Here is a 15,998-nt window from a genome sequence, read left to right on the forward strand (position 1 = left end):
TTCAAAACAATTTAATTACACAGCAAAAGCAAGACACAAGTAGGCAAAGTTCTTTGTGTTACTCATGCATGAGGGAGACCTGCCTGGAGCCAAGTGCCGTTCCACCCACTTGACCTCCGTCAGACTCTCAGCCAGGTTCCCCATAGCACTCCTTTTATTGTGGTTACATGAATATGCATAGGTTCATTAACATATGACGTTTCATATAGGTATACATGTGGACAAAGAATACCTTGTCTGTGTGTGTCGTGTAAGTATGTGTGTGTGTGTGTGTGTGTGTGGGGGGGGGGGGGGTGAGACCCCGTGAAGACTCCCCAAAGCTGGTGCCAGGAGTCTAGCGGGGTCCATCTGAACAAAAGGCTCTTATATTTAACCAGATACAGAGTAGGTGTCCTCCTATACCATAAATCAGTAAGAGCAGATATAACCTCTCTCCTGACCTTAAGATGTGTGTGCTTGCCAGAGTGCTCTGGGAGGCACACAGAGTCTCCACAGACTGCTGAGGATCAAACCTCTGCCAACATGACATTGATTATAAAACTCTAAGCATATATGACTAAATATTTCTAAGCATAAATGACAATCAACAATATAAACTTAACATTTGGAGAATAAACCCTGTAGCTTTTCAGCAAAAACATTCTTTTCTGTAAATCATAGGTTCAATGATGCCAAAAAAGTGCTAATGCTTAAGGCATTTTTTTAAGATTAGAGGAGCTACAAAGTGGTTTTACCTGGAACACTGACAGCTGCAATTCCAGGGCTCCATGGTGCTGTAAGCTCACAGGAAAATCAAAGAGAGTGGAGGAACATAACAGAAAAAAAAAATTCCTGGTGAGTTCTAAGAAATACCAAAAACAAGCTGCACACACACTAGATTATTTTATAAACTGACTGTGGCGAGGCTGGCACTACACACTGCAACTTAAGAAAGCACATGCAGGAAGGCTAAACACAAGCGAAACACAAGACTTAATCAATTTGAAAGAATAAAGAGAAATATACAACTAAATCCACATTAATGCCTTTAAAACACTACTTCTCCTTACTACTTTGGCATGCAGCTTATTCCAAGATAATTTTAATGCTTTTATGCATCTCCTCTCTCTTAATGTTGACTCTGGACAATCAATGATCTTGAGGTCAGGACTCGATGGAGGTCGGAGCAGAACTGCTTTTTTTTATTGAAGAAGATAGTTTTTGTGACTCTGACAGTTTGGTGTTACTTTTCAGACACCTTCCTGGTAAATGCACAATGGAAAAGAATCTAAAGTTCCTAAAACAACAGTATTCTACAGTAATGTAGACATTAAAAAACAAAGCCTGAATAATTAGAATCTCCTCAGTCTGATTCTTTTGAATTAATAATTATTAAAAGATGGTGTAGTCATTCAAAAGACATTTTGGAAAGTTAGTATTTTCAGTTTGTCCATTACAATATACATTTATGAAACAGGTGCTAAAAGGTGGGTTTGTCTCAGGCCAGTATCAAAATATTAATGACTATATTTGGCTATCCATAGGTACTCCAGTCCTTTGTTTCTGAAAGATAGAGTCACTAGAGTCACTAAAAAGCTGTGCTAAGCTGTACTGATCTTTAAGATCTGTAATTGATATAGAAAGAAGAAATGTGAATATCCTCATAGATTCCTCCTGGGAATCTAGCAAAGAGGTGTTTCATTATTATTAGGCAGCCCAACGCATTAATCATAAAAAAGGCAAACATAACAGCACACAACATGGAGTGTGCAAAACGAAACACACATGACTGTGGTGACAATGTGTGAGAGCATGCAGTTTAATCCCTTTCAGAGCAGATGGATTAGGGTCACAGCCTAGGTGTGTGTATTCTAGCAGTGTGTGATAGTGTTGGCTCTGTATTTTTGTGGCTGTGTGAGAAATTACTGGCCACCTTTTGGGCACACTGAAACTCATTCACTCAGTGCTGTGATCACTTTCATGTCTTTTTGGTATTTTAACAAGAATTTTTAACATTTAACATAGTTTAGATATTTTATGCTGATATATATTAGTGGACAGAAGCCATTTTGTCTGTAATCAAGGGTTTAATGACATGAATTACACTGGACAAGTCCTTTCCAGACAAAGTCAAGCTTGTCTTTTCCTGCTTTGGTAAGACCTCTGGGTCTGTGTGACCATAGCTGACCAAACAAAAGTGCATAGTCAGTGGATTTTACGAAAAAATACTGCTTGGAATGGGAAAATATTTCTAAAACATTTTAGCTAGCAGTGGGATTTACTAGTGACATGTGCAGTGCTCATGATGACCTGGAACTGGATGAGGGGTTAGGAAAATAAATGGATAAAACATCCATAGACTGTATATGAAAAGTGGAGATAGCTTAAAAAACAGTGAGTTCAATACAGAAGTGCTTTGGAGGTGCGTTCTTCTACAGGCCAGCAGGGGGCGACTCAGTTTGTTTGCAAAAGAAAGTCTACGGAAAAAACAGGTCCTGTGATCCATGCCCTCAGTAAATACTTTCCCGGTGAGTTATGAGATCAGTCTCTAGTTTCACTTCATAGAGAACAAAACATTATGCTCATTTTCTACATTATAGTCCCCATTAAGCTCCACAACAACAATAGTTGGTAGTAGTTACAATTAGTTGGTAGCCCATTACAATTTAAAAAGCTAATTTTTCAAATGAATAGGCAACGTCCATCCTTTAAACACAGTTTTTGGTTTGATCATTATGCCAGCTCAAATTATAACTCCAGCACTTTCTTACATTGATTATGGTTCATGTTCAGTCTGCCAACCTCAGGACTTTGGTATCATATCCTTTTTCCTGGTTTTGTTGAACAAGACGCTGATGTCACTGTACCTTTACTGTGTTCTTACCTACACAGAAGAAGAAAGTACAATGAATACTACATCTATTACATGCACCAGTGGGACTAGATGTAAAAGGGGAGTGTAGATATAACCAAAAATCAAAATTGCATGGAATATGCCTTGTTGTTTACACACCGCTAACACCATCTGATCTCCATCAGAGCACTGACAATATATTTTGTTAACTTGCTGCTGGCGCAATGAGGACTTTGTCAAACTGAAAAAATGTCCCACCCTTTGAAGTAGGGCTGTAAGGTTTTCAGCTTTCCTCATGGGGCTATAATTGTGGCCATATTGAACAGGAGCTGCTGCCCAACATAGAAACAGATGCTAGTGAACCATTTAATTGTAGTAGTTCAACATATCTACAGAAAACTTTGTTAGTTCCTGCATGTTGTTGTCCAAGCTTAATGTCCCAAATTAAGAATTTCACTGGTGCCATTATAGAGTTCATTGCGTCCTTATAGGAGTTCCTCCTGGACGTACCCTTCGTCTCCTCAGGACTGCTTCAGTTTCTAAAAACAGCACTTTTCGGTCAAGCCTTGAAGTGGTCATGCATCACATCTGTCTTCACCACTCCTTTCTACTTTGATGTTCCAACAATACAGAACAGTCTCCCTCGTCGGGTGCCTGACCTGGCTCTGGTTATATAACACTACTGTTCTGAATGTTCCTGGACAAAATTTCCTATACTTTTTTTTTTAATTAACCTGATCTTGAAAACTTTGTTTCTTTATTTAAAATGATATTAAATAATGCAACCACTATATTAAATTTACCACTGGGCAAAAGTTTGCATTGGATGTTTGTTTTATAAAATGTTTCAGAATAGACACTTGTCACAGTGATGGATTGATAGTACACAGTATTTAGTTTTATGTAGCCAGAGCAGTTTGCACAAGTTGCACAAGTGTAGCAAATATTAGATACTCCGAAGACAAGATTTTGTTTTAAGAAGACATTGTTGTGTGTTCTTATCAAAATCAGCAAAATCTTATAAAACATTTCAGAATGCACTCGTCTGTAACAGAAGCTGAATTTTTAATATCCTTGGTGTGTCAGTAGAATCAGATAGTAACAACAGAGGTACATTGATGATGCCTCCATTAGCGACCACTACCAGCTGTTATGCTCTTCTGCTTCTGTCCCCACTCCCACTAGCACAAGACCTACCCAAGCATGTTTCAGAGTAATAAAGTGCAGTCAGTGTAAATGCATATCTTTATTCTCTGTAACAGAGAAAGGTTTGTTCACTGCACAGTGCACTTAGAGCATTACCCTGCAGGAGAACCATAATAAACATTAAACCAGAGCAGGAATACATATCCTTAAAGCCTCGTCTAAGAATGCTTTGTTCCAGTTCCTTATAAATGTCATATGAACAGCAGTCAGAAATGGATAGCTTTAGAACTGGCTGCTTAGGATGAACATGTGATGTGCAAAGAAAAATGTAGATAAAGGTCCCTAAAGTCAGCCTATTATTATGTGTTCTGCCATGTATGCTTTTGTCTGTCATATAATTACTGTTCCACTGCTGTTTGATCATATTAATACTGGTCTAAATCATAAGGCTTCAGATTGCTTTAAATGCTTTGCTTCTATGTTTGAATCTTTATTCATCTGAATTCTATTCAGTTTTATTCATATAGTGCAAAATCACAACAGCAGCCGCCTCAAAGTACTTTATATTGTAAAGTAAAAACCCTATAATAATACAAAGCACATGGATCACATTTGTATGACGAATCCCTAACATGATCATCTCAAACACATAGCTCTGGCTGAGAGAACAAAAGACCCACCCACATACTCTTTAAGCCTTTGTGAGGGGCTGCTAATTAAAAGACAGTTGGGTTAAGATATGAAATGTTAAAATGGCTTGTTTCAGACTGAGGAACTCAACCAAAACCCAAAATAAGATAAATAGCAATTGCTTTGAACTGCAGATCACACAAAGCTCCTATAGAGACCACAAAAATATGGAGCTTTTAAGTCTATTTCATAGCAAAGATGTTCAGTAGAGTTGCATATTCTATTTTGGCTCGAACCGATTAATTCTTGTCAAATTATATCATCACACCTTCCTGCCCCCATTTTGTCTGTTTTTTCCTAAATGAATGCAGACAGATACTTTGTTATTAGTCTCTGAACCCCTGACTGATTCTGCTGACCATTGAAATGGCCAATAATGTTTATGCTACCTGCAATCAATTTTCTCTATAAAACAATGTCTTTAGATTTTTCAACTTTAAAACATATCAGAGGATTTTTGTGCTTCAAGTTCAGAGGTACTGATGTTTTATGAAAAAATGTGTGCGTATATTGATACGTGCTTACCTCTCTTCTATAGGTAAGGTCACAAAGTGTCCAGCCTAGGGACTGTACTTTTTATATTAATGAGTGAAATCTGTTGTTGGCCTCAAAGCCTTTCTGTGGTATCTGTTTTGTTTACTTTTTACTTCCTTATTATGCATACCTGTATCTGCAGTTAAACTCAGAAAGCAACTTGTCTGGATGAAATGGTTGAACGTGGCTCACAGTGTGTTTGAAGATGAAAATTCTTTCAGTAAGATGACAGATTCAGGACTGGAGTGATAATATCTATCTGTAGAAATGTCTGCTTTCCCTATTTCTCATTGGTACAAATACCCATTAAATTGTTCTGCGACTTACATTGGAGACTCCTAAAATATTCATAATGCATCATGAAAACCTGGTTAATCAGACTCTGCATGGCATAGATGTATTTTCCTTTTATTGTTTCTAGTTGCCTGCTTCCATTCCACATCACCAAAGAATTACAAATGGAGCTAGGTGCCTGCCTATTCAGAGGATTAGGGAGAAGCTTCAGGTGCTCAAGAGTGGTAAAGAACTGTTTGCTAGGCAAGCCTATCAGGTCTCACCATTGTAATTCTCTAATTGCAGAGCGCTTACATGAGTTAGCCCTTGCTATTGTCAAACTCATGTCACAGTTGGTAGTTGCAACGGCTACCAGACATCCAAATCTTACTGTTACTGTTTTCTGCAGTGCTCCATGAAATAGCTACTTTATAGCTTTATAACTTTATAACTTTATACTCTAATGTGATTTTGTGTGCCGCTCTCTAGCCTGTTTTCTTTGATCTCCGATTAAATGATCAACTGGTCTTATGTGTGGCCTTTTTGATTTTGTATTGTAGTATAATATACTTTTATATCATATGCAGCTGATATCATATATCAGCTGGATACTGTAATGTCTTTTCAAAATACATCCATGGATAATTAACTGTTTTTTGCCTCCTTTCAGATGAGATCATGCAGCAGGACATCAGGCCCCTGCTGGCCGTAGACATCATAGAGCAGCTTCACCGCCAGTTTGCCTCGCTATCTGGTAAGTAACCTGCACTGTTCTATTTGCCCTCATTCCATACCTGAAGTTCATGTTAGGTGGAGGTATTGAAACAAAACTCTGGGTGGGACAACAAATGAGCCGTTAAAAGGAGACAAACAAGGAAAAACAGGAGACACAACAAAAGTACCAAACACAGGACAGAGTAACTGTTAACTCATGAATACTGCTATAGTACCATGACAGAAACATTAATGATCACGCCATTATCATTACTAGCTTCATTAAATCCACAGTTCCGTAAATTTAAGAGAAAAATATTGCACATATTTAGTCTTTTATGGCCAGTATGTAACATGGAGCACTAATTAAAGCCTTTTTCATTTTTTACCCCTGACATCCTGTTACAGTAACACTTCTCCCTTTGCCGTCATGCTTACTGTAACTAAAGCTTTGAACCCAAATTGATTTTAATGATTTTGATATTTCAAAAAAACCCCAAACATTCTCAGCAGTTTTTTAGCTGATGTTCTATTTTTGTGTTTTGTATCACAAGTTATGCAAGTGCCAGAAGAAAGGACTTCATGTGTAACTCAGCTGCTTCACTCTCTCATGACTTTTTATTCTTCACCGAGGAAATCACAAGCAAACGGATAATATGAGGAAACCACTGAAATCCCTTCAGCTGACTTGCTCACTGATTCTATTTGTTGATGTTTAAAAAAGGAGGAAATCTGCTGGAGTGATATGTAATCATGATTCATTTAATTCCACAAAACACAGCAGTTCACTGGAGGTTTATACACACACAGATCTTCCTGTCCACATGTTCTGGGGTTTTTCTTTTAATTCCCACTGGGGATTTGGGGCTTTTAAAAGTTCATTTGGCATTTTCAAGTTTGCTATGGCACTGAAACCTCATTCTCTTATTTAACAGTATTATTATATTCTGTCCTGGCATCTAGGTGCAAGTATCTGCTTTCTTGCAAACACACAAAATGAAGCTTGGTCAAATATAGTGGATGCTATGGTCTCTGGGTTTTTTTATGTTGTGCTTAAGTTTGTTGGCATTTGAATTCCTTATTTAAGATGTTCTCTGTTTGTTTTTAGGCATCCTGAGCTTTAAATAGAGTTAATTTTGCCTATGTTTTGCTGTGTTTGTCCATTTCACTGTTTCGTTATTGTTGTTACTTCCTGTTTTTATTATGGTAGTTATTTGTCTCCAGCTTTACTGCCCCACTACCTGTCTCGTTGTCCTTGATTACTTTGACCTGCATCTCCTGACTCTTCTGTATCCAGCTCCCTGATTTCCCTTTTGTCCTGACTTCGCAGCACTCTTTTCTCTACCAGCTGACCTACCAGTCTCTTCCTGCCTGTTGCCTGTCTATTTTGTGGTTAAGCTTTTGATCAGTCAAACTAAAGGCTTGCCTTTTGTTATTCAATTTATACAGAAGTCTGTATTTAGCCCCTCATCTTGCAATTTATGACATGACTGGAAATCTTTATTCCAGGGTTATCTGCTAGAATAGAATAGTCATTTTTGTCTGTTTTTTTAAGGATCCATTTTAATAAATATTAATTAATTTGATATAAAATTAATTTTACGTAAGTAAAATTGTGCTAGCAATGCTACAACTGAGCTGCACATACCATGTTGTGTAATACTGATTTATTAATTCAAGATTTCATCCAACACACATCTTCCAGGGAACTGCTTCCTCCAGTTCTTTATAGGCTTCAGATAATAACATCTCAGGGAAATTGGCTGCAATAAAGATAAAGTCATAGCGCAAAGAATTGTGTAAAAACACGAGCCAATAAAAAAACCAAGAATGAGTAGACCACCAGACACTTTCAAATTCTAAAATGTAATATACACATTAATGTTGTATCACCTTTTAAACTGAGAGCTCCATACGTGACAGAAGAAACATGAGAAAACATAAGCATTTTGTTTGCTTTTTGATTTCTTAAAAAAATATTTGAACATTTTTTTACAGCAACTAAAAGTTCAATTTGAAGCCTTAAAAACATTTAAGTGGTATATGTTTCTTTGTTTCTTTGTGTTATTGAAAAGCTTTTCATTTGAGGAAGTATGTATTTGAACTTTGTTGCTGAGACTATTGATGAGGAGAACATTAGTGGATGAGCAACTCTTAAAATGAGTTACACTAAAAGTAATATGCCATACCTTTAAAATATTGAATTCAATTCTTTTTTTCTTTGTTTTTTGTAGTCTAATTGGCACAAACACCTAGCCGTGCAGTCTGCTGTTACAAACTCTTATGAAATAATTAACAAGAGTTGTTCTAAAGAGCTCACCAAAAGCTTTTAGAAGTCATAATAACTCACCCATGAAGTGGTGGACCATATCAATCTACAGAGAAGGGTTACAGAGATACATAGCGTGAAAAAGTCACAGACATCCTAAATTCGGTAAATGCAAAGACTCAAACCTCCTCTGGTATTAGCATCAGCACAAAACCTGCCACCAGAAGCTTCTTGACATGGGTTTGCATGGCCAATCAGCTTCTGTAGGTGTAATGCGTAGGTGGTTCACTACATGTGTTTGCACATCATAGCTCACAATGATAAGCAAATGCGACCAGTTATTAACTAGTATGGAGCTGGTGGAAAGTCACATAATTTTAAATTTAAGCGTTTAGACAGGAACATTGCTTTTAGTATCCCAGCATTCACACTGGGTGCCCTCAGACTTTTCCAGATGTGCTGTTAGTGGTGACACAGCAGTCTGTGTGGTTCTCCAGGGATGCCTCTCATTCCTTCTCTCAGTCGTCTCACCAAACAGCCAAAATAACTGTTTCCAAAAGTTCCTCTCTCAGCATTACTTGCCTCTAGAATTACATAAGGTTAACACAAGTCTGGTTCATAGTCTTCACCACATGTGTGTGCCTACTGTGAGTGTGTGTGCCTTCTCAGTAGGATCCAGGTTTAAACGCTATGATCATTTGGTTTGCTATTTTTGTCTCTCTGTATACACATTTTATATATACATGAACTGGAACCAGTGAGGGTTTCCTTTTGCCAGAGACCAGTTAGGAAGTATACCAAACAATTTCATGTCTCTTTTCTTAGAGTTTTTATGATTTTGTTTTCCCTCACGGACAGCTGCAGGATTTGTTGCTTTCTTTTGATTCTCCTTAAAAAGTAAAGGAGAAACACATCACTGAGTGGTCAGTGTAAAACCCGTCACTTTTTCTGGGTTAGATGACCTTTGCACTACTAGCAGCAGGCAAGGAGTTGCAAGCAGGAAATTGGAAACATGCACATTTCACGTACTTTTACAGAAGTAACTTTATTAGGGAGGATTAACAGAGTTTTTATGTTCTTAGAGAGGAAAATGTATATTTTTGTGGAGTGTAAAATGTTTTCAAAATAGTGTTGCCTTCTTTCTACAAGTTTCAGAAAGTTGATATGACTATATCCAGGAGACATAAAGCATTATTTGAGTCATTTTAATTTAATTTACACTACTGGAGCTCTGTTTTGGTTGGTTCTCCTTTGTAGGAAATATGGGTTCTATAACATCTCATCATGTTTTGGGATTTGACTAATAACACTGCAGCACTTACCTGCCTTGCCTAACAGATGTTTTTTAAATGCCAGTATCACAGATGTCAGACCATGACTCCCACTTTCTTCCCCTCCTGCAACGTGTTGAGTATAAACTTTCCATTCTCAGCAAGTTAGTTACATGTTTGTGGTTGAGAGATGCTGGTCAGACAAAATTCTAAACCAACAAAAATATCCTCAGATGTGCTGATTCAAGGTTATGCACACCCCTTTAATGTCTGTATGAATGTCTGTAACTTTTAGCATTACAAACACTGTTAGTTTTTTTCTCAAGCACCATGATGTAGCAATGTTTTATTTGTAGAGCCAGCAGATTTATGGCTCATGCTCACCATCTAGTGACATTTCGAGAAATGTGCAAGTATTGGATTTTTCCAGTGACAAAGTCTGTACCTGCAACCAGAAGTGTCAAGACTACTGGTTGCACACTGGCTCCTTGTAGGGCCCTTTTATAGATGTGCAAAGGTAAAGCATACTGATGATCAAATATAGTAAGCCACAAAAGCCTGGATTAAGAGACAGAATTAACAATGAGAACACACAAGTTTGAAAATAGTATACGACTAGTATTTTTAGAGTTGTGTTTTGCTTAGCATTTACATTAGCCAGTTTAAGTTTATGAAATAATCATGGTTTGAGTTCAATAATTTCTTTCAAATCTAGAACACAATTTTTAGAAGCCTGAAACTTTTTTTAGATTATGGTTTAATGGTGTTTATTTCAGGTACATCTGCAAAGTGTTGCAGACATTGAAAAATGACACTAGAGGGTTGTCCGCTGTAGTGAAATGTGACATCAAGGACATTAATTCATAGTTATATAGTGCTTTCTAGTCTTACTGACTACTCAAAACACTTTTTTCACAATACAAGCCACATTCAAATCTTAAGAAGACTGAAGCACACAGCCTCATCCACAGCCAACCAAAAGTGGGCCTGACCAAGGACCAGTAATTAATGAGTCAAGTATAAGACTACCCTGAGGTCTTATACTTGACTCATTGAACAGTTTGGTCTTCTTACAGTTGGCAATGAAGACAAAAAGAGTGAAAACAGTAAAATCCAAATCTGTGAGAAGTGTAAATAAAATGTTATGGTTGGACATATACTAAGAACACAATGTAGTTTAACTTTAATTGAGAGCCTAAAGGAACAAACATAGTACTGAGGTGTTAGAGTTGGGGTGTTCCTCTGATATACCATTTTACATTTAGTAGAACCACATTGCCCATTCCCCATGTCGCTAATTTCATCTGGGTGCCTGTAATACGATTCCTACTGGGAAAACAAAACAATTTCATATATTCTGATTTAAATGGTGTCTTAACTTTCATTTCAGATATCTTAAATGAAACACAATTTCATATAGCCGTAATGGAGGTTTTACAGATGTCCGCATTTCATATTCCCTTTAAGTTATTAAATGATAAAATGTCTTGCAGTACAGTTACTGCAGTTATTGATTTGGGTTTATTTTTTCTGTGCTATAGGAGGGCGAGGGAAAGATGGTGCCCCCATCATCACTTTCCCAGAGTACTCAGGCTTTAGCGAAGTGCCAGAGGAAGATTTCCTCAATGTAGTTACTTACCTGACCAGCATCCCCAGGTATGTATACTCACACACAATTAAAACTAATAACGAGAGAGATCATAAAGATAAAATTCCATTTGATTCAAAACTATCCCCACAGGATCACATTTGACCCTGGGTGGTTAAACTTCTTCACTGCTTCATCTCAACAGTAATACCATAAGGCTTTCTGGAAATCATGCTTAGTGGTGTACTAATTGTGTATTCCTTGAAATGTGGACAATTCTTGAGTTCTGTATTTTCCGGAGCCCGAAACCTTTGGGAATTTGATTAGCATGGCCTATAACTTTAAATTGTTTTCCTCCTCTCTCCAGCCTGGATGCTGCAAGCATTGGCTTCATTATCATCATCGACCGGCGGAAGGACAAATGGAGCTCAGTAAAGGCCTCTCTATCCAGGATCGCTGTAAGTTCAGTGAGATACTTAAATCACCCTAGAAATATATACAAGGACCTTTTTAAAATGTTTTTTTAAGTCCTTATGTTTCCTACACAGGCGTAACAACCCTGTGATAGCCTCATTTTCTTTTGGGCCCTTACCATCACATTGTACCAGAGCAATGGATGGATCACAAACGCATTCATTTTAGAATTCCTCGTTTAACAATCAATTTCAATGCAATGGCTTGTAGTACACACCTATATCACAGCAAGAGTGCCTCTAGAACAGAATAGGTAATAATAATGTTTTAAAAGACACAAATCTCTTCACTCCTTCCTATTTTAAACACCATTTTTACTATCAGGCTCAGCTTGAACTAAAATGGGCAGATCTTTCATAACATGCTTCTGTAACAAACTAATTATGACCTGCAATAGTTTTATACCAGAAGAATATATTTTAGCTTGTTTCAAGTAACTTACAGATAACCATGAGAATGAAAAAGATGCAATATCTTATTTCAAGTTCATTTGTTATATTTTCCAGGGGGCATTCCCAGGAAATCTTCAGTTGGTGTTGGTGCTGAGGCCATCCAGGTTCTTCCAGAAGCATATAGCAGATATTGGGATCAAACTACACAAGGATGACTTCAAAATGAAGGTACCGGTAAGCATGCAGGTGTTTTATTCTGAGCCAGGGTATGGTTCTGAAACAGACACCTAAAAGAGAGACAAAAAGTATTTCCCATGATAATAGTTAGCTTTTTTGATATACTGAAAGAGAAAACATGTCATCCAAACACACAGAGATGCTATGCTTTAACACCACGAGGGATTTTTTTTCCATAGAAGGATTCCTTAAATTGCATAAGGTGTGATTTTTTTTTTTTTTTATCACAGCACAATTAAACCTAACATTTCAATAGCAAAGTATGAAAAGCATCAATCATGCTCCACCCATCCATCCATCCAACCATAATTCCATCCATCTGTCAGGCAAACTACACTTTCCTCTCCCTGGCCACTTTCTCCAGTGTTTCCTGGAGGACTCCAAGCTTGTTGAGAGATGTTATGTCTCTTTTGTAGGTGTTAAACATAACTATAGCTTTTTATCCTTTGATGGGCATGTCAGTGGTATCAAAAAGATATAAAATACTGACAAAGACAGACACAGTGGATCAGTTGTCAGAGTTGTGTAACATAACCAGGTCTTCCTCAATCCACTGTTTTAGTTAAGATAAACACTGTGTCACATTTTTGAGGGACTGAGCAACAGTGAGCAAAGAGGTTTGGTGGGAAAGAAAGAATGGCTGCTTTGACAGGAAAATCACACAACAGGAAAATTGCATTTATTTTTTGTGAGGGAAATCGTTTCATCATAGATCTTAGGTTTTAGCTAAACAAGATAAATAAATTATTCATGAATACAAATTTTGATACTTATTTTCAAGTCAGCACCTACAAATGCATCTCATTTTTTTAAATTGTGTATGCAAATGTAGTAATAAAAACAATAACCCCTTACTTATATGGTGCTTTTCAAAGCAAAGTTTTGAAAGGTACAAAGTGTATGTCTTGTAAACCAAAATGTTTGATTTCCTATTTAGTAACTTACCAGGCAACACTTCCCATCTTGCAACAACATTGACTATGAGAAGTTGTACTACCAATTTTACTTAATAATAATGGAGCGCGTAAAGCAGTGCACTGTGTTTGCAGATCGTGATGCTGAACTCGCTGTCTGACCTACATGGCTATGTGGATAAAAGCCAGCTGACCCGAGAGTTAGGAGGAAACCTGGAATACTGTCACAGTCAGTGGATACACCACCGAACAGTGAGCACTGACTTACTGTAGCATTCAATACCATATATGTATAACTTGAGACTATAAAATTGTAAAAGTTTCACAGATTTGACATTATAGCAGGTGTATGGTGAGCTAGATTAGAGGACATTGCAGAGTAACATGTGAGTCTGTTTCCATAGGCCATTGAAAATTTTGCCATGACAGTGAAAACCACAGCCCAGATGTTACAGAAGTTCGGGACAGACCTAGCAGAGACAGAGCTGCCCAATGACGTCCAGTGCACCAAAGACCTCCTTACAGCACACACCGACAAACACAATAACCTCAAGGTAATGTGGTGCATTAAATATGCTAGGACACACACATATTAACATGAGACAAAGCAAGTATTTTTACACTAGTATATCTGGTTAGCACTGGTGCCTCACAGCAAGAAAGTCTTGAGTTCAATTCCACTATCACGCCATGGTCTTTCTGTGTGGAGTTTGCATGTTCTCCCGGGTTCTCCGGCTTCCTCCCACAGTCCAAAGATATGCAGTTAGTGGGGTTAGGTTAATTGGAAACACTAAATTGCCCATAAGTGTGAATGCAGGAGTAAATGTGAGTGCAATTTGCTGTTAGCCCTGCAACAGACTGGCGACCTGTCTAGGCTGTACTCTGCCTCTCGCTCTAAGACAGCTGGGATAGGCTCCAGCCTTGGAATATTCTACGTGACTGACTTTACCTACTTCAAATATCAGTTTTAAATGCAAAAGTGTAGATGTCTTTAATCATCTACTACATGTATTTTAATCAGATTGGATATTTCTGCTGAAATAGGAACTTGCACAGATCTGCAAAAGTTTCTCTATGATATTAATGTTCTGTGATATTAATGCTTCTGTTTCTCTGAATCAGGATGAACTGAGGCTAGCTGTGAAGCAAGGCACCACCTTGTATAGTTGTATAAAAGATCAGTCAGCCAAGTCAGAGGATCATGAACTCAACCCTGATGAGATGGAAAACCAAACTACTGTGGAAAGGTAACAAACAACAAAGACTCCTTTATAGATGTTATGCACACTGTATATTGTTATGTATTTTGAGCAATTATATAGCAATTCTCATTACATTTGTAATCTGTGTTTTAGGCTTTTGGCCCAGCTAGATGAGACAGAAAATGCCTTTGAACAGTTCTGGAGCAAACACCATCTGAAACTGGAGCAGTGCCTACAGTTGCGTCACTTTGAGCAGGACTTCAGAGAGGTAAAGTATGCCATTGCCATGCAGCCTTTGGTTTTTCATGTGAGGTACTGCAAGTAGACCAGTAGAAAGGGCAATGTTTCGCATCTTCACATATTACAATGAGTATACGTCCTCTACATTTCTAAAAATGTTTTTTTTAATATCACATTTTTATGAAACAACTTGATCTTGGGATAATTTAATGCAGAGAGAACAGGGATGAGTGAATCTTTCATTTTTACAAATAATTTTTTGCAGAGGTGGCCCCTTGCTGTGTGTGTTCCCTCCGCTCTCTCCCCACCGATGTGTACACTGTCCGGTCTCGTGGTGTTCGCTGTGTCGAATCTAGCGTAGAATACGTTTAGATCCTCACACAGAGGCCGTGGTGTGCTGATTTTTCCCTCTTTAGTCTGTGAATGTGTTTAGTCCCTGCCACATTCTCCCACGATTGTGAAATTGCTGTTCCACTTTGTCCCTGTACTCCCGTTTGGCTGCTTTAATGAGTTGGTAATTTACGTGTTTGTAGTCCGATGTGTTCGCGGAGGCAAAAGCAGTGTTCCCTGCCGCCAGTGCAGTGCAAACATCACTCTTAATCCACGGTTTTTGATTTGGGTAGACTTTTAACTGTTCTGTGTGGGACGACATCTTCCACGCATTTTCTGATAAATCCGTAGACTGAGTTTGTGTCCTCATTGATGTCGTCAGCAGCCATGCGAAACATTCCCCAGTCCACGTTATCAAAACAGTCCCACAACATGGACTCTGATTGGTCCGACCAACGGTATAAATGCCGCCTCTGGGTGTGCAGTTTCCTTACTGCTGATCGCGCTGTACAGTTCTCTGCGTGCTCGATCAGTGTCGGCTTGTGGGGGGATGTAAACAGCCGTAATAATGACTGCTGTAAATGCTCTCTGTAGCCAGAATGGCCAGCACTTAATCATCAGGTACTCCAGGTCCAGTGAACAGAAGGAGTTAACCGGGTGCACGTTGGGACAGTCACATCAGCTGTTGTTGATCATGAAGCACACACCACCGCCTCTGCTTTTCTCAGTTTGCTCCTGTCACCAATGCGCTGCACAGAACCCCGGTAGTTGTATGGCAGAGTCCGATAGCCAGGTTTCTGTGAGGAAGATCCCGCAGCAATCCCGCATCTCTCACTGGAACGAGATCCGTGTCCGAAGTTCGCACAGCTTGGTCTCCACAAACTGCACAAT

At 38.3% G+C, this 15,998-nt stretch overlaps 1 protein-coding gene across 8 annotated transcripts in view; it reads left to right on the forward strand.

Annotated features, from left to right (window-relative positions):
* Nucleotides 1-15,998, forward strand: part of mcf2l2 (MCF.2 cell line derived transforming sequence-like 2) — a 99,550-nt gene that overhangs the window by 18,603 nt on the left and 64,949 nt on the right. For 6 of the 8 annotated variants that reach the window (XM_084921528.1, XM_084921532.1, XM_084921527.1 and 3 more), the window contains exons 2-9: nucleotides 6,147-6,230; nucleotides 11,272-11,386; nucleotides 11,686-11,776; nucleotides 12,299-12,418; nucleotides 13,471-13,587; nucleotides 13,740-13,889; nucleotides 14,458-14,582; nucleotides 14,691-14,805. In XM_084921528.1, the coding sequence (XP_084777654.1) occupies nucleotides 6,147-6,230; nucleotides 11,272-11,386; nucleotides 11,686-11,776; nucleotides 12,299-12,418; nucleotides 13,471-13,587; nucleotides 13,740-13,889; nucleotides 14,458-14,582; nucleotides 14,691-14,805 (917 nt within the window). The remainder of the gene's footprint in view (nucleotides 1-6,146; nucleotides 6,231-11,271; nucleotides 11,387-11,685; nucleotides 11,777-12,298; nucleotides 12,419-13,470; nucleotides 13,588-13,739; nucleotides 13,890-14,457; nucleotides 14,583-14,690; nucleotides 14,806-15,998) is intronic. The other 2 variants (XM_084921529.1, XM_084921531.1) reach the window with 1 other exon arrangement.

The sequence above is a fragment of the Perissodus microlepis genome, chromosome 23, assembly GCF_051167445.1.
Source record: "Perissodus microlepis isolate ML-2025 ecotype Zambia chromosome 23, ASM5116744v1, whole genome shotgun sequence".
Classification (NCBI taxonomy): Eukaryota; Metazoa; Chordata; class Actinopteri; order Cichliformes; family Cichlidae; genus Perissodus; species Perissodus microlepis.